Below are 18,616 nucleotides of genomic sequence, written 5' to 3'. Positions count from 1 at the left end.
ATATCATCATATAATAAGGGTCTGGTATCTGGAATTTATAAATTACTTACAATTCAACAACAAAAAGACAAAAAACAATTCAATTTTAATTGTAAGCCCCAACTCAAGGCTTGAACTCACAACCCTGAGATTAAGCCCTGAGCTGAGATCAACAGTTAGGTGCTTGAAAAATTGTAAAACAATTGTAAAAACAATTCAATTTTAAAATGAGTGGAGATGGGATGCCTCGGTGGCTCTGTGGGTTAAGCGTCTGCCTTTGGCTCAGATAATGATCGCAGGGTCCTTGGGCTCTTTGCTCAGCGGGGAGCCTGCTTCTCCTGCCTGCCGCTGCCCCTGCTTATGCTCTCTGTCTCTTTGACAAATAAATCAACAAAATCTTTTTTTTTAATTAAAAATAAAAATAAAATAATATCAGTGAAGAACGTGAATAGCCATTTCTCCAAAGAAGATATACAACTGGCCAAGAAGTACATGAAAAGATGCTCAATATCATTAGCCATTAGGAAAATTACAAAGCAAAATCATCATGCTATACCACTTCACACCCGCTAGGACGGCTATAATCAAAAAATAAATAAAAATTAAAAAGGGAATAACAACTGTGGCAGGATGCAGAGAAATCAGAACCCTCACTGCCAGTGGGACTGTAAAAAGTCACTGTGGAAAAGAATTTGGTGTACCTCAGTAAGTTAAATGGAATTATCATACGATCCAGCAATTCCACTCGTGAGTATGTAACCAAAAGAAATGAAAACAGGTGCTCAAACAAAAACTTGTCCACACGTGCTTAGGGCAGCCCTATGCACAATAGCTGAAAGGTTGGGAACAAGCCAAGTGTCCATCAATGAATTCATAGAAAAACAAAATGTGACATCTTCACGCAATGGGATATTCTTTGTATACGGCACTGAAGTACTGATGATATGCTACAATGTATGCATGTATGCACAATGTATGTTCAAAAGATGAACCTTGAATACATTATGCTAAGTCAAAGAAGCCAGACACAAAAGGCTGCATATTGATTGTATGGTTCCACTTACATTAAATATCCAGATGAAGCAAATCCATAGAGACCAAAAGCAGATTCCTGGTTACCAGAGCTAAGGGTGGGGGAGAAGGGAAAGCAGCTGCTTAATGGGCATAGGGTTTCCTTTCGGGGTAATGAAAATGCTCTGAAACTAGACAGTGGTGATGGTTAGACAACATTGTGAGTACATGATTACTAAACTCTATACTTTAAAATGGTTTATTTTATGTTACATAAAAAAGTGTTTATTTTACCACAATAAAAAATAAGTCAATTTTAGAAAGAATAAATACTGAGAATAAAAAATAAGCTACTGACTTAAAACTCAAATGACAGGCTAAACTCCAAACTGGACCTGGTCAAAGAAAAAAATTAGTAAAATGGAAGATCCCCTAAGGGCACACCAAAGAAAGAAAAAGCATTTGAGACACAATGCCATGTACCCTATTATTTAATACACCCTTTGTTTGAAGAAAATATAGAGAGCCAAATATTTTATCAATAATTTATCAATATTTCTGAATTTGCAGACCCCAAAACAATACAATTTTAAATTTGCCCTACTTCCACTGAGAGATTCAGACTCTTCCTTTCATCCTGGGTTATTTCATGTCCTCAGATTATGACAACAGTGAGTTTCTTCACAACTATACCTTCATCTTCTTTTTTAAAAATGGCCTTCATGTCGTCAAACTGAGCTGCAATCACAGACTCTACTGGGCAAGAAAAAGAGGCTGACCCCACAATTCACAAGTGGAAGTATGGAGGAACTCAGAAAATGAGATAAAAGGGTTTGAAGGAGAATAAAGACAGGAGGGAGAAAGAGCCAGGGAGGAAGCAAATGGATGAAATAGTAAAGCCACCAAAATGAGCCTGTCCTCATCATCCTGGGCCCAGGGGCACTTGTCACACAAAATAACTGAGCATCTACGGTGTGCCGCTCTGCCATTAACACAGGATACTGGTGCCGACATCTGTGACACTATGTATAATGTGGCTCCAAACAGTTAGGTAGGGAAAGGAGAACTGGCAAAAAGTATGCTATTGTTCACCTTGGCAAAACAAGTAAGCAAATCAAGGAATCACAAAAAGCTAGGATCTAAACACAAAAATGGACTAAGGAGCCTGGCTGGCTCCGTCAATGGGGCATGTGACTCTTGATATTGGGGATATAGGTTCAAGCCCCAAGTTGGAGGCAGAGATTACTTAAAAACAAAATCTTTTAAAAGAAACAAAAACATGGTGAGTGCTATGAGTGGTGCAAGACTAATGAATCACAGACCGGTACCCCTGAAACAAAAATACATTATATGTTAATAAAAAATAAGAAAACAAAAAATAAAAATAAATAAATAATGAAAGACACAAAAACAAAAATAGATATAGTTTGCCATTTAAGCTAAACGAAGGTAAACTAGTCACAGAGATGACATAGTTAGTGTAAGTCTAAGACCTAAAGAGACAGGCAGAAATAAAGGAAGCTGATAAGCAGATCACCAAAGAGAATGAATGGAAAGGAAGGAGAAAACTAACAGAAAACTAACTTTTTGGCCAAGATCAGTCACACATCTGCATCAGATTTCATGAAAGCCATCGGCCTATACCACAGTCGACCAGCCTTGCCATTTATCAACAATGAAGATGTGATCTCACGCTGTGATTTCCGAAATTTACATTAACAATAATGCCTCTGGCATCACACCCTGGCTGAACTATATAAAAGGCTTCCACTGGGACGCCTGGGTGGCTCAGTTGGTTAAGCAGCTGCCTTCGGCTCAGGTCATGATCCCAGCGTTCTGGGATCGAGCCCCACTTCGGGCTCCTTGCTCGGCAGGGAGCCTGCTTCTCCCTCTGCCTCTGCCTGCCTCTCTGTCTGCCTGTGCTCCCTCTCTCTCTGACAAATAAATAAATAAAATCTTTAAAAAAATAAAATAAAATAAAATAAAAAAATAAAAGGCTTCCACTGAAAGCTCACTCAGGCTGCTAACATGCTTTATATAGTAAAAAGAGTAGGATATTAAACAAATCCATAAAAAGTAAACACTAACCACAAAGCAAATACTGGATGTGGGCTTCCTCCTCCCGGCGCCTTCTCTTTGTGAACAAACCTGTAGGAGCCCTGGACGTAATGAATGTCCCACGGAGTGAACAAAGCTGAGGCAATCAGAGAGCTACTGCTCTCCTGAAATGTCTTTTCACATTGGTCTAGCTCTTTGCCGCCCACGAGAGATCAGAGCCCACAAGGAATACACAGGTAGCTCTTTTTAATATCATGGCAGCTTCTGATTTGCTCAACAAAGCCAACAGGTGATTGCTTCCCTGGGCCCATTACAAATGGCTCAGTGTTGGAACAAGAAGCTGGAGAGCAGAGATCTCTCTCTCTCAACTATTTCATTTTGGTTTAACATTTACTTTTTCCTACCTATAAAAGCAATGCATTTTTTTTTAAAGATTTTATTTATTTATTAGTCAGAGAGAGAGAGAGAGAGCACAGGCAGAGAGGCAGGCAGAGGCAGAGGGTGAAGCAGGCTCCCTGCCGAGCAAGGAGCCCGATGTGGGACTCGATCCCAGGACCCTGGGATCAGGACCTGAGTTGAAGGCAGAGGCTTAATCCACTGAGCCACCCAGGCGTCCCGCAATGCATGTTTAATACTCAATTTTGACAGCATGTAATGCCTCCCACTGAACACTACTTTTCCATGCTCTTTCTGAAGGATGGCGATTCCCAATGGGCTGCCAAGGGCCACATCTGGACCCAGTTTCCTGGGCCCACTCAGTCTGGGTGTCCAATAAAGCACTCTTAACCTCTAGTTCATTCTGCAGTAGAGGGCAAAAACTGAATATACGCACTGGGTTTTTCTCCCTAAATCAATTATCGGAAAAAGAGCCAGAGAACAGGAAAACCCTTTGAGAACACCACTGTTACAAGCTACGCAGGATTAAAGATGGTCACAAACTCCGACATCCCTTCCACTATAAAGTGGGTCTGCATCCCTCCCACGGAAGCTGTGTGACTAGTCTGTCCAATAGCATATGGCAGAAGTGATACTATACACCCCTCCAGGCCTGGCCTCAAGGGGCCGGCACTCTCATTTCCTGTCTCGTGAAACACCTGGTCTTGGACTGCTCACTGTGGGAGAAGCCAGCCACAATGTCAGAAATCAGGTTACCCTCATACCGCCAGACTATAAGAAGACCAAGTGATGGCGAGAGACCCTGGGGAATAAGATGAGATGGGAAAGAGGGGAGGAGCGAAATATGCACAGGCCATCTCACAAGTAGATCCTCCAGCTCCAGCCAACACCGTAGTGCTCAGAGACAAGCACCCAGCCAAGCCCCTCTTAGATTCCTGACCCACAGGAGTTTTGGGGTAATATTTTATGCAGCAATAGTGAACAGCAGCGTAAGACAAGGTAGGCAAGTTCTTGAGAAGAGGAAATACTCTCACAAGGCCAAAGTGTCACTGGACCAGAGTGGGGAGGGGTGCCATGGCAGAAGCAAAGCCCGAGAATTCCAAACAAAGTACATCCAAACAGGTCAAGGGTGCTGAGAATTCTGGTCATGATAGTACGGTGGGTCAACTTGGCTTCAAGTACAAACTAAAGGCCAACTGGGGCAGAAAAGGCCTCAAAGAGCCATTTGGGGGTATTATGCCATTTGCTCCTGCCTCCCAGGTAACCAGAAAAGGGAGACCCACATTAACTGCACACATATCATATGACAGTCCCCTCACCATCCCCACTACTAGAAAGGCAGTTCTGCTAGGACCACCTACTCCCCTTGACCACACCCTTTCTATTAATCCCACTGGCTCTTGGCAGCCACCAACAGAGCAAGTCAAGGACACACAAGTGGCACTTTCAGGTAGCCCTTCCAGAAGGCATTTCTCCCATCCCCCTTCCCAACAGCCTCAGACTTTCACTGTGGCTCCAGGTGGTCCCCAGGAGGTCAACTCCATACTCTACGAAACACATAACCCAAACTGAGTCACGCAGTCCATCCCATATTGGTTTAAGGGTGGCCATGGGACCTAAGCTGGCCCAATCAAAGTGACCTTCAGGACTTCTGCTTGAAATGCAGAGACAAAGACTTACTGTCCTTCCTAGGATGGTGAACTGTGAAGACTGTAACCATCATGACCATCCTGCAGAAGGCCTGCCTGAGGACAAGGCTGAAATGCACAGGGGAAAGCAGGACTCAGAGAATTCCAAAGAGACAGTCACAACAGTGATGACAGAGGGAATCCAGCCCAAGCTGACCCTGAACTCATCATACCTTCACATGCTTCAGTCATAAAACAATAAGGTCTAGTTCACTAAAACAGTTGAGGTGGGCTGGGCCTAAGGGAAAGAGCTGCAGCTAGTGAGGAAAAGCATGAAAGGTGGGGCAGGAAGGGAAGAGAGACAGGGTATAAAGGGGACAATCTTCCTGACACTCAATCCTTAACAACAAGTTAAGAGAAATAAACTAAATATAAATTTAAAATAAAGTTCCAGTCATTAAAGAGGAAAGGAGTGGGACACCTGGGTGGCTCAGTGGGTTAAGGCTCTGCCTTTGGCTCAGGTCATGATCCCAGGGGGTCCTGGGATGGAGCCCCACATTGGGATCGCTGCTCAGCAGGAAGCCTGCTTCCCTCTCTCTCTGCCTGCCTCTCTGCCTACTTGTGATCTCTCTGTGTCAAATAAATAAATAAATTTTTTTTTTTTTTTTTTTTTTTAAAAAGAGCAGGGCGCCTGGGTGGCTCAGTGGGTTAAGCCGCTGCCTTCGGCTCAGGTCATGATCTCAGGGTCCTGGGATCGAATCCCACATCGGGCTCTCTGCTCAGCAGGGAGCCTGCTTCCTCCTCTCTCTCTCTCTGCCTGCCTCTCTGCCTACTTGTGATCTCTGTCTGTCAAATAAATAAATAAAATCTTTAAAAAAAATAATAATAAAAATTAAAAAAGAGCAAAGGAGTGAAAATAAATGCAAAGTCTAATTAAAGTCAATAGCCAAGACATGGAAGCAACCTAAGTGTCCACTGATAGATGAATGCATAAAGAAGACATGGTGTATTGACACAACAGAATACTATTCAGCCATTAAAAATAAAGAAGAAGGAGGAGGAGGAGGACATCCTGCCATTTGCAAGGACATGGGTGGACCTTAAGGGCTTTCAGTCAGACAGAGAAAGACAAATACTACACAATCTCACATATATGCAGAATCTAAAAAACCTATCTCATTGATTCAGAGCACAGGTTGGTGGTTGCCAGAGGCAGGGGGTAGAAGGTGGGTAAAATGGGTAAAGGTGGCCAAAAAGTTCAAACCTCCAGTTGTAAGATAAATAAATTCTGGCTTATGGTATGCCATAGTGACCAAAGTTAACAATATTGTATGACAAATTTGAAAGTTTCTGGGAGAGGAGATCTTAAAAGTTCTCATCACAAGAAAAATAAACTGTTACTATGTGAGGTAAGGAACTAACTGAATTTAGCATTGTGATCATTTCACAATATATCAATGTATCAAATCATCATGCTGTACAGCTAAAACTAATAGGGTGTTCCATGTTCCATGTTCCATGGAATTTATATGCCATGCAATATAAAACTAGAAAAAAAAATTCTTAATTTTTTTCAAAAAGGAAATTAAACTACTTTAAGTCTTAAAATTGCCAAAGTGGCCACACGAACCCTAAAATAAAGAAAACATATTTATTAGCAGTTGGTTTGTGTTCCATCATCCTTTCCACTCTCAGAGGGCGTTCCAAACTGGAGTGGAAACCAAAAACCCAAAATTAAGCAAAACACAGCAAGCCTGTAAAACATGCTCTCTGCTTCCTGTTCTACTGAAGACCATAAAAGAGATAAAAAGCTGAAAGAGCAAGAGAGGCACTGTTGTTCCACTGAAGTGTTTCTCAAAGTCCAAAGGATTTGGAAATAAATTTTGATTAAAACTCTTTGCATAAATCACATCAATTTTTATCAAAACGATCAGATGTATCATATCCCCACGAACTTAAATTGTGGTCCATTATAAAATTATAGTGTTTATAGAACATTGCTTCAGGCACTTCAGAGAATTATCTGGATAAAATACACACCACTTCAAAAAGTAAAAGGAACACAAAACACCTAATAATACACAAAACACTCCTCTTTAAGGACTCAGATGAAAGCTGTTTTGTTTTCACTTGAACATTCTTTAACAACCACTAGTGTTCTCCCACTTAAAGTGCCTTTATTTACACTTTTATAATATTCCTTGTGCTCATCCTTTCAAGGGGCTTCTAAAATATGTCTGAGTTTACTCAGAAATGGGATGATTCTACCAATACCAAGCACAAAAGACAATGATGACAGCATTTAATCTTCAGCTCAGCAAAGAGAAATAATCATTTAGAGGACCTGACTTAATTACTAATTTTGGGAAGAAACATTTTTGCAACAACGCCATACCAAAGAATCCTGGTGGACACAGGGTAGGAAAAAGTACTGGAGACATCCATGACCAGATTATGAATGGAGCTCTAAACTTGGATTATTTCCAGAAGAGGCAAATACATTCTACTCTACCAGGACCCAAGGAGAGAGTGGGATTTGATTTAAGGCAGGGGTATACTCATCATGGCAAAGGGACACTTCACACAGCTAAGAGGAGAATTAAGAGAAGAAAAAATATTGAAAAGAGACAGGAATATCACTCTTCTAAAAAGTGAATCTAATAAGCTGACAATCCTCAATGTGGGGCTTTGCTACAGAGCTTCAAAATCAGGTAGTAACTTCTAATCCTTAAGGTTGAAAATAGGTTCAATAAATAAGGTACCAAGCTTTGTCTCTTCCAGAGAAAGTCAAAGTATAGGAGATAATATAGAGTTAACTATTAACAACTCTTAGACTCTACAAAAGGGTATGATGGCAGCAAAAGAAACTGCAGTTAGATACTGAGACATTCTACTAAGAAAAGTCTCACATTGAGATGATTACCAAAGAAGGCTAAACATTCTAACAGCTTTGAAATAAAAGGCAAAACATGATGGTATTAAATGCAATCTTCCCCCCGACCCCGCCAAAACCTGAAAACAGAATATGAATGCCCCCTTAAACAGACTCATAAGTTCAGATTTACAATTCTCTCATAAACCAGGACCACTATTCCAAGGTTTTTTCTAGACTAAGCCTCAGTCAAATTAGGTTGGCTTTCCCACCAATAAGCAGTTAAGCAAAGACCTATACCTTCACTGTCCAATATGACAACCATTAAGCACACAAGGGTATTAGGTATGTGAAGTGTTCCTGGTCCAAACTGAGATGGGCTGTATGTATAAATTACACACCAAGATTTAGAAAACCTTAGCACCAAAAAGGAATGAAAATTATCTCAACTTTTTATATTGATTGTGAGGTAAAATTGTACTATTGTGGATATATTTGGGTTGAATAAAATGTGCTTTTAAAATTAATTTCACCTGTTTCTTTCTACTTTTTTTTTAATACGGCTATAAAAAATTAAAAATGATACCTGGCTCACATTTGTGGCTTACCCTGTATTCTCTGTTGGACATGATAAGCAAGCAAAATGAAACACCACTGTATCAAACACACTTCTGGGTTGCTAAACATTTCACATGTGAACAGAAAAAAGAAGAAGGATAAACAGTACCAGGGGCCTTTAGAGGACTCCGACTCCGACCACAGCAGAAGAAAGCAGCCACTCTCCTGTTTCAAGGAAATAATAAGCACAAACAACAAACTTTCTGGACAAGGAGATACTGTAATTGCAGATTCCTTTTCCCCCTCTGGACGTGTCCCAGAGACCCTCCTCTTGGGCGGGCTCACCCTCCTGCCTACCTTTGATCAGCTCCGGCCTGTATGTCTTCCGCAGCTGCTCCAGGAAGCTGTTGTAGAAGCTCTCTGCCTGCTCCGTGGGCATTGCCAGATGAAAGTCAGGCTTGTTGCCCTTGAGGACGCACTGGAGGGTGAACTGGCTAATGCAGAGCACCTCGTACTGTTTGTCCATCACACTCTTCGACCAGTGTTTCCCGCTCTCATCCTCAAACACACGCAGGTTCAAAATCTTTCTGACCCTACGAGGAAAACAGTAGGGAGAGCTACCTGAAGAATCGTTAAGAACCCCCCATGCACTCCATACTTCCAAAGTGTCACCAGCATCCTGTCGAATAAGGACATAATGCTGACATAATATTATACGTAATACATATATGTAAGAACATAAGGAGAAAGTTATTTGGGCCTTGGGCAAGTAACTTATCCACTCTAGGCCTCAGTTTCCTCACCTATAACATGAGATAGTAACAGACCTACATCACAGGGCTGTTTCGGAATTCCTTTTTCTTTTCTTTTTTTTTTTTTTTTTTGGCCAGTCCCCCCAGCAGCTACCCATGGGAACCAGAGCTAAGAACAACCACTCACTAACTGCTCCTTCAGGTTGGTGGAAGTGTCAAGACATGGACCCAATTCTAATTTCTTTTACAGAAGAATTCAGTCTTTACACTGGAATAAACAATACCCCATCTTTACACCCTTTCTTTGAGCTACTCAAAATGAACCGCTGGGCAAACACCCTGGAGAAAACTCAAGGTTACTGCAAATATGCAAAAAGTCCTGGCAGTAGCCTCCCTGACAACTGTGTTACATGCCTCCTGAGCCCCAGGAGGGCCTTTCTTATAAATGTGGATGACAAAGAGCAGCCGCTTTGTCAAGGAAGAGGACCAGGGAACATTTAGTCCTTAGCGGGAATTAAGTTCCAAGTCTGATTCCAACCTACTACAAAGGGACCGTGGGTGGAATTATACCCAGGTATGGGCACCAACAGGCAGAATAAACAGATCTACATACATCTGAAGCAAATGTGCCATGAGGTGCTGGGGGTGGGAGGGCAAACATGGGGACGGAGGAGGCGGCCTGTACTGACTGGAGAGCCAGTCAGGAAATAGCAATGACAAACTCCCCCATCCCAGTAAAAACAGCACCAGCTTCCAAGTCAGGGAGCCTAGAATCTAATGTGAATTCAGGCTTTTTGCTACACAGGCGTTCATGATCTTAGGCAAATAATTTAACTGTCTGAGCTCCAGATGCTAGGCATACAATGGACAACTGAGCATTTTTTAAATGCATAAATGGTGCCCAGATCATACTGCTCAAACTGGAAAGAGAAATCATTCATAAGAAAAGTTCAGTTCTGCATTAAGAGAATGGTTTGGGATAAAGGAACAAATAGGGTCCAAGGCTGCAGGATTCCAGCTCTGTTACTAACTTAGGGGGTGTCACCTGACAAATTAGTCTTCCTCAGTCTCCTCATCTGAAACACGGAGATAACCCTATTACATCAATGGGACACAGATAAAAGAAGCTCACTTCATAGGAATAAAATACTATCAAAGTTCAAGGGTACATGGGGCACCTGGGTAGCTCAGTGGGTTAAGCCTCCGCCTTCAACTCAGGTCTTGGTCTCATGGTCCTGGGATGGAGCCCCACAAGCCCTGCATCAGGCTCGCTGCTCAGCAGGGAGCTGCCTGCTTCCCTCTCTCCCTCTGCCTGCCTCTCTGCCTACTTGTGATCTCTCTGTCAAATAAATGAATAAAATTTTTTTAAAAAAAGTTCCAGTGAAAGTATATATATAATTTAGAAAGATCAGTACATAGGCAGGTAGACAGAAATATAGAAATGGAACCATTACACATCCTATTCAGATAGCAATGACTTCAAAATGCGCCTCTTACATGTGTTCCACTTCCTTCTGTGTATCTTCCAGAGAAATACCCAGCAACACACAGATGCCCCGTCCAATAGCACTTATTTGCTCTCCTCCAACTAGAAAGGAAATAAAAAAGTTAAAAAGACTCAGAACCAAACAGATGCCATGACTCTCTTTTAAGTAACCAGAGGAATGTTTAAATATCACACGTACTTCTTATAACTTCTTTGATAAAGTTAGTAGGTACTCAAAAATGAGTTTCATAGGGGTGCCTGGGTGGCACCCAGAGTCCTGGAATCAAAACCCACATCAGGCTCCCTGCTCAGTGGAGAGTCTGCTTCTCCCTGTGCCCCTCACCAACCCCGCTCATGTTCTCATCTCTTGAGCGCTCTCTCTCTCTAATAAACAAGTAAACAAATACAATTTTAAAGGTATTTTTTAAAAAATGAGCTCCATAAATGCAGTGAGATAATCAAGATTTATGCCCGTTCTGATTTTTTTAAAGATTTTCTTTATTTATTTAAGAGAGAGAATGAAAGAGAGAGAGCACAAGAGGGGTAGGGTCAGAGGGAGAAGCAGACTCCCCACCAAGCAGGGAAACGAAGGCAGTAGCTTAACCAGCTGAGTCACCCAGATACCCCATTCTGATTTTTTTTTATCTGGAATGAATGAGTTCTTAAATGAACAACCACTAAGCCAAATTTTAGGACCATATTTTTATCTGTAATACCATGGGTAAGACACCTTAAACTTTCCATGGCAGAATATGCCCATCTGTAAAAACAGAACAGAGATTTCCTCCCAAGAGAATCCAGCTTTAATTAATTATTAATCCAGTATTAATTCTCTGAAAGGAGATACGTTCTTTTATTGGGAATCAGCAAATATGGTAACACAATATAGAGGCAACACAAAATAACAGACATTTATGTCAGAAAAATAAATAATTTTTCGACTTACTATAAAGAGATAAATACACTGTACATATAAACTATAGTATAAAAGGTAAGCTTCGGGGCACCTGGGTGGCTCAGTCAATTCATCGGCTGCCTTCAGCTCAGGTCATAATCTCAGGGTCCTGGGATCAAGCCCCATACCAGGCTTCCTGCTCAGCAAGGAGCCTGCTGCTCCCCATGCCTGTGTGCTCTCTCTCTCTCAGTCAAATAAATAAATAAAATCTCAAAAAAAAAAAAAAAAGAAAAAGAAACATTAGAAAATAATAATAATAAATAAAAAATAAATGAATAAAAGATAAGCTTCAAGGTGCCTGAGTGGTGCAGTCAGTCAACATCCGACTTTTGTTTCGGCTTGGGTCATGATCTTGGGGTCATAGGATCAAACCCTGTGTCAGGCTCCAGAACTCAAGACTCTCTCTCCCTCTTCCTCTGCCCCTCTCCACTTCTCTAAAATAAATAAATAAATCTTTTTAAATAAGAAAATAATTAAATAAATACAACTTAACCTTCAAGTCAGCAAACTTCTATTATTTCCCAGTTTGGTACTAAACTTTGTATTCTAAGCCAATGACCTCCAAATCCCTTTCAATCATGCATCTTACCCACAAATAAACAGATCTGTGAATATATATTCCAAGCATTTGTGTATGTACTTATAGTCAAATGTACACTTCACTACTATGATGCAGCATCTCAGTGCTAGCACAGTTCTTAGGCCAAGATCCAACGTTATGACGGTGAACCCAAATCCATACTTCAAATGTTAAATCTTTATAACTTTCAAAAATTTTGGCCACCTTTTTAACTTTTTTGAAAGATTTTATTTATTTATTTGAGACAGAAAGAACACAGAGGGAGAGTAAAAGAGAGAAGCATACTCCCAGCTAAGCAGGGAGCCCAATGCAGGCCTCAATCCCTGGACCCTGAGATCGTGACCTGAGCCGAAGGCAGACACCAAACTGACTGAGCCACTCAGGTGCCCAATTTTTGGCCAACTTTTTCCCAACTCTCATTAGATTATTGACGTCTTGTTATTTACCATCTATTAGCCTAATGTTCCAATCAGGAGAAGGGTAGACTCTGACATTCTCCTGTTTGCTTCTGCTGGATAATATTATCTATAAATATACCTGACAAGGCATCATAGACTGAAAAGTGTTGTCATATCTTGCAAGCTAAGGAAAGAATGAGAAACTCCCATCTTCCTTCACCTGACAAGGAACCACCTGACATGCAGACCCCAGGGGAATATCAGCATCAACACATTCCAACGCAAATATCAGTAAAACTTAACTTCTCTTCTTTCTGTGCAAAAAAGTATTTTCTTCTGCACTGCTTTGCTTATAATGGACTATGAGTGATTTACAGTCCTTTGAGCCAATGACTCAGAAGCTGAAACAGAAATAATCTACCCTGAAATAACCAGTAAACAACTGGGGTGGTTGGCTTGTTTGTGTTGCTTTAGAAAAAGCTTCTGGCTTTATTTGTTCTTTAAAGAAGTCATTATTTTCTTATAATATCAATAATATATTTTTTTAATATTCCCCAGTTATGTTTTAAAAGCTTAAATATAATGGTTATTCAGTTATAGCCACCATTAAATTAATGCAGAAGCATTACAGAAAATTTAGAAAATATAAGAAACAGGAAGGAAAAAAAGAACACCAAAGACAAGCACTTTGATATTACAATCATTTCCTTTTTAAAAAAATTTTCTTTTTTTTTTTAAAGATTTTATTTATTTATTTGACAGACGGAGATCACAGAGAAGCAGGCAGAGAGAGAGGAGGAAGCAGGCTCCCTGCAGAGCAGAGAGCCCGATGCGGGGCTCGATTCCAGGACCCCGAGATCATGACCTGAGCCGAAGGCAGAGGCTTTAACCCACTGAGCCACCCAGGCTACTCATTTATTTGTCAGAGAGAGAGCACAAGCAGAGGGAGAGGCAGACAGAGGGAGAAGCAAGCTCCCCACTGAGCAGTGAGCCCAATGCAGGGCTCAGTCCCAGGACCCTGGAATCATGACCAGAGCCAAAGGTAGACGCTTAACCACCTGAGCCACCCAGGAACCCCTCAATGATTTCCTTTTGATATTTTCTTATCCATAGGTTTTACTCCATATTTGTTTTCAAATACTGTAATAATATTGTATATAAATTTTTGTGTCCCACCTTTTAACAGTGCATAAGGATTTTTTCATGTTATAAGCTTTTCCTAAACATCTTTTAACAGTGACATCCCATCAAGCGGAATAGTTACATTCTATCCACTGGACCAACCATCCCATTTGCCTAGATAAATGGTTTGTTTCAAAATTCTCACTTCAGGGGATGCCTGGGTGGCTCAGTGGGTTAAGCCGCTGCCTTCGGCTCAGGTCATGATCTCAGGGTCCTGGGATCGAGTCCCGCATCGGGCTCTCTGCTCAGCAGGGAGCCTGCTTCCCTCTCTCTCTCTCTGCCTGCCTCTCCATCTACTTGTGATTTCTCTCTGTCAAATAAATAAATAAATAATCTTTAAAAAAAAAAAAAATTCTCACTTCAGTAAATAACACTGTGGGGGAAACCTCTGTATACTAAACTTTAGACTTTACATTTTAGAGCAGTCTTAAGTTCACAACAAAACTGAGCAAAGATACAGATTCAGGGTGCCTGGGTGGCTCAGTCAGTTCAGTGTCCAATTCTTGATTTCTGCTCAGGTCACGATCTCAGGGTCATGAGATCAAGCCTTGCATCTGGCTCTGGCCTGGTCATGGAGCCTGCTTAAGATTCTCTCTCTCGGGATGCCTGGGTGGCTCAGTTGGTTAAGCAGCTGCCTTCAGCTCAGGTCATGATCCCAGCGTCCTGGGATGGAGTCCCACATCAGGCTCCTTGCTCGGCGGGGAGCCTGCTTCTCCCTCTGCCTCTGCCTGCCATTCTGTCTGCCTGTGCTCACTCGCTCTCCCTCTCTCTCTCTGACAAATAAATAAAATCTTAAAAAAAAAAAAAAAAAAGATTCTCTCTCTCCCTCTCCCTCTGCTCCACAACCCCTCTTTAAAAAAAGAAAAAGGTACTATACTCATTGCCCCCATACATGCATCACTTCCCCATTGTCAACACCCCCCACCACAAGGGTGCATTTGTTAAAACTGATGAACCTGCACTGACACATCATTATCATGCAAAGTCCACAGTTTACATTAGGGTTCACTCTTTGTGTTGCACATTCTATAGATTTGGACAAATACACATTAACATGTATCCACCACTACAGTATCATACAGAGTAGTAATTTCACTGCTCTAAGATCGTCCCTGCTCTGGCTATTCATCCCTCTAAATCTTTTCTGAAATAGATTCTAAAATGTAGAATCACGATTCAAAGTGATTCAAATCACTACCTGAAGAGTTTCATGCTTCTCCCTCTCCCTCAGCCTCTCTCTCATGCTCGCTCTCTCTCAAATAAATAAATTTTTTTTAAATATTTTTTTAAAGGGGGGGTGGGGGCACCTGGGTGGCTCAGTCAGTTAAGCATTTGCCTTTGGCTCAGGTCATGGTCTGGGAGAGGAATCCTTGCTCAGCCGGGAGCCTGCTTCTCCCTCTCCCTCTGCCTCTTCGATCCTCTCTCAATCTCTAATAAATAAATAAATAAATTTTTAAAAAATTTTTGAAGAGTTTCAACATTTTTATAATCTATTACTGTCTTTTTTTTTTTTAAAGATTTTATTTATTTATTTGACAGACAGAGATCACAAGCAGGCAGACAGGCAGGCAGAGAGAGAGAGGAGGAAGCAGGCTCCCTGCAGAGCAGAGAGCCCGATGCGGGACTCGATCCCAGGACCCTGAGATCATGACCTGAGCAGAAGGCAGCGGCTTAACCCACTGAGCCACCCAGGCGCCCCTAATCTATTACTGTCTTAATAAGAAACAAATTGTACCCCAAAGTCTATCTATAACATAGTCTCCTCTCCTATTTTGGAGTAGTTTTCCTTCCCCCTCCAGGGACAAGTAGAAGAACTAGGAGACCCAAAGGGTTCTTTTATTATTGACAAATTAATTTCCAAGGGGAAAAAAAAGCTTGAAAATCACCATTTTAGACAACAGATCACAGGGCTAGAAAAGACCTGAGATATTCGGTCAATTTCCCATGCATACTGGCATCACCACTGACCTCTACTTCAAGAAGAATTCACAACCTCTCAAATTAACTCATTCAAGCCCATTTTAGATCCCCTTCCCAACATTACATGATTCTATTCAGATTTTAGCTGCTGAAGCTGAATGATAGGACATGAGAGCTACCACACTTTGCCGCCTGAGTAACCAAATGAACATGTTCAAAATATTCCATAATAACGGTTTTAAAATTATCACAATAACCACGCTAAGACATCAAAATGTACTTGACCAATCTCACTGAGTCTGCCACATACTAAGATATGACTCCTATATCCTCTGTCCCAACCATAAAATTGAAAGTGACATTTTAAAACCCCCATAATAAAATGCCATTCGTGTACAACACGTTTCAGTGAAGCCAGTCACATTCTAAAGAAATCGGAAAATCTTTCCACTCAGTTCAGCTAGAAGGCCTAGCTAACCTGAAGTTCCCTCCAGCACTGAGAGAGAATTCCGTTTTATTTAACAACTTCCCACAATTAATACCCTTCTTTTTCTAAAATACCCTTCTCTTTTTTTAAATACGCTTGTTTTTTAATATTCAGGTTTGCTGTTTTTTAACTAAAAGCACCCAATTTAAATAGCAAATTAAAATCTTTCAAACTGGGGTGACTGGGTGGCTCAGTAGGTTAAGCTGCTGCCTTCGGCTCGGGTCATGATCTCAGGGTCCTGGGATCGAGTACCACATCAGGCTCTCTGCTCAGCGGGGAACCTGCTTCCTCCTCTCTCTCTCTCTCTCTGCCTACTTGTTATCTCTCTCTGTCAAATAAATAAATAAAATCTTTAAAAAAAAAAAATCTTTCAAACTATTCAGCAAATCTCACAAAATACATGTTCTCAATATGTCAGATCAGCAGAATGAAGAGTGCAAGAGAAGATTGCAAGAGAAGATTAGAACTTAATTTCCTCAAAGTTCACTCACTGTTGGTGATGACCACACAGAGCAGAATGCAAGATTTTGCTGAAAAAAGCAAAAAAATATTTTCATCTATTAATTTCCCATTTTAGTTAATTTAAATATTAACTGAAAGGCCAAAAATCTTTGTTTTATTTTTTTTTAAAGATTTTATTTATTTATTTGATAGAGATCACAAGCAGGCAGAGAGGCAGGCAGAGAGAGGAGGAAGCAGGCCCCCTGCCGAGCAGAGAGCCCGATGCGGGGCTCGATCCCAGGACCCGGGTCTCGATCCCAGGACCCGGGGATCATGACCTGAGCCGAAGGCAGAGGCTTTAACCCACTGAGCCACCAGGGCGCCCCAAATCTTTGTTTTAAAAAGCCCATAAATCCCAAAGCTATTCTGTTCTCTATTATTCCAGGACCATATTCAAAACCAGTTAACAGAACAGCTTAGAAATCATTAGGCAGCACTGAAAAAGTAGACTCTCAGATCTAAATACATGGTTTTGCTGGGTTTGGTTGTTTCTTTAGGGAATTTTGTTGCTTTGTTTTTAAATCTATAATTTTGTGGCCCCAAGAACACATAGTTGGTGTGGACTGGCTGAAGAAAAGAATATCTGGAATTACTTGGCCTGAAACAATACTGTAAGTATGAAAAAAAAAAAAAAAACCCAGAAGACTAGAAACAATCTAGTATTCGTCATTTGACTTTTTAAAACGACTACCTTATACACATTAATCATCTGGATCTCTGATGTTCAAACTAGACTACAGTGATCCAGTAATGACAAATGGCTGGGTGGCCTGGTCCACAAGAAACTGGTGGCAAACAGAAATAATGGATCCAGAATTCTATAGATTCTTACCCCACCCCAGTAGGGTTAGAGAAGTGAGAGAGGTGTCCTGGGGGCGGGATCATTCTGTACCGAGTCTGGGCTGTCACGTGGGTGTGCACAACTGTCAGAACTCATCCATATGAACAACTCTTCATATCTGTTCATTTTATTGGCAGTCAAGCTCCGTAAAAATTGGGACCGGTAGACAATGGGCAAAAATGGGAAATTTAAAGTAGAACGTTGTAAGGGGCGGATGGTGGTGTCCTTGCTGGGGAAATGCTACCTACGTGTTGTCTGTGCAACACTCCACCGAAGAACGGGCCACGGGGATGTTCAGAGGTTCTGCCACCCGGTACTCGGGACCAAAAACAAAAAACAAAACAAGACAATACAGAACAAAGACAACACGACGATAAGCCGCGTTTATCATGAACCCAAAGAAGAACCATGCAGCCAGGGCCGCGCCAGGGCCCGCGGGGCACGTGGACTGCTCCGTGGCCGCTGCGGCGCCCGGAGCCAACCCAGAGACTCCCGGTTGCGGGGGCGAGTTCGCCAGGGCCCGCAGCGGCTGCAGCTGCCTCGGGGACGGCGCGGGGGAACCCTCGCGGGGGCGGCCGGGGACTGCCGGGCGCGGGGTCAGGGGTGGCTCCTCCCGGGCCCGACCCCGGCCCCGCCCGACTGACCTGTGACGCTGGCCCGGGTGACGCGCTGCACCACGGCTTTCATGGCGGCTGCTGGGGCGAGCGGGGCGACGCCGCGCTCCTTCCGGCCTCGCTACTCTGCAGGCGGCTCGACGGCCGGCGCCCTCTGCGGGTGACACCAGGAAGCGCGCAGAACGGCCTGGTCCGTCCCGGTAGGCGGCGACACGCCCACGTCGGCCACGCCCATCCACAGGTCGGCCCCGCTCGCGTCTGTCACGCCCATCTGGTGATAGGTCCCGCCCCGCCCTTGGTCCTGCCCCAGCCACAGGTGGGCCCAGCCCCGCACCGGATCCCGAAACCCCCGCCGGGTCCCCAGCTCCTATACAGATTCAACCCCTGCCCAAGCGGCA

The 18,616-nt window shown here is 42.4% G+C and overlaps 1 protein-coding gene across 3 annotated transcripts in view; it reads right to left on the bottom strand.

Annotated features, from left to right (window-relative positions):
• Positions 1 to 18,391, bottom strand: part of DTD1 (D-aminoacyl-tRNA deacylase 1) — a 175,087-nt gene extending 156,696 nt beyond the window's left edge. The window contains exons 1-4 of one of the 3 annotated variants that reach the window (XR_006386158.1): positions 18,249 to 18,391; positions 16,754 to 16,792; positions 10,752 to 10,842; positions 8,860 to 9,095 (exon numbers count right to left, since the gene is read on the bottom strand). Coding sequence is in view for 2 of the 3 variants with exons in the window: in XM_044263526.1 (XP_044119461.1) it covers positions 8,860 to 9,095; positions 10,752 to 10,842; positions 16,754 to 16,792; positions 18,249 to 18,291 (409 nt within the window). In the remaining variant the exon portion in view is untranslated. The remainder of the gene's footprint in view (positions 1 to 8,859; positions 9,096 to 10,751; positions 10,843 to 16,753; positions 16,793 to 18,248) is intronic. The other 2 variants (XM_044263526.1, XM_044263527.1) reach the window with 2 other exon arrangements.
• Between the last annotated feature and the right edge of the window lie 225 nt (positions 18,392 to 18,616).

Source organism: Neovison vison, chromosome 8, assembly GCF_020171115.1.
Source record: "Neovison vison isolate M4711 chromosome 8, ASM_NN_V1, whole genome shotgun sequence".
Taxonomy (NCBI): domain Eukaryota; kingdom Metazoa; phylum Chordata; class Mammalia; order Carnivora; family Mustelidae; genus Neogale; species Neogale vison.
Note: the sequence above shows the minus strand (reverse complement) of the source record. Positions and strands in the feature narration are given on the sequence as shown.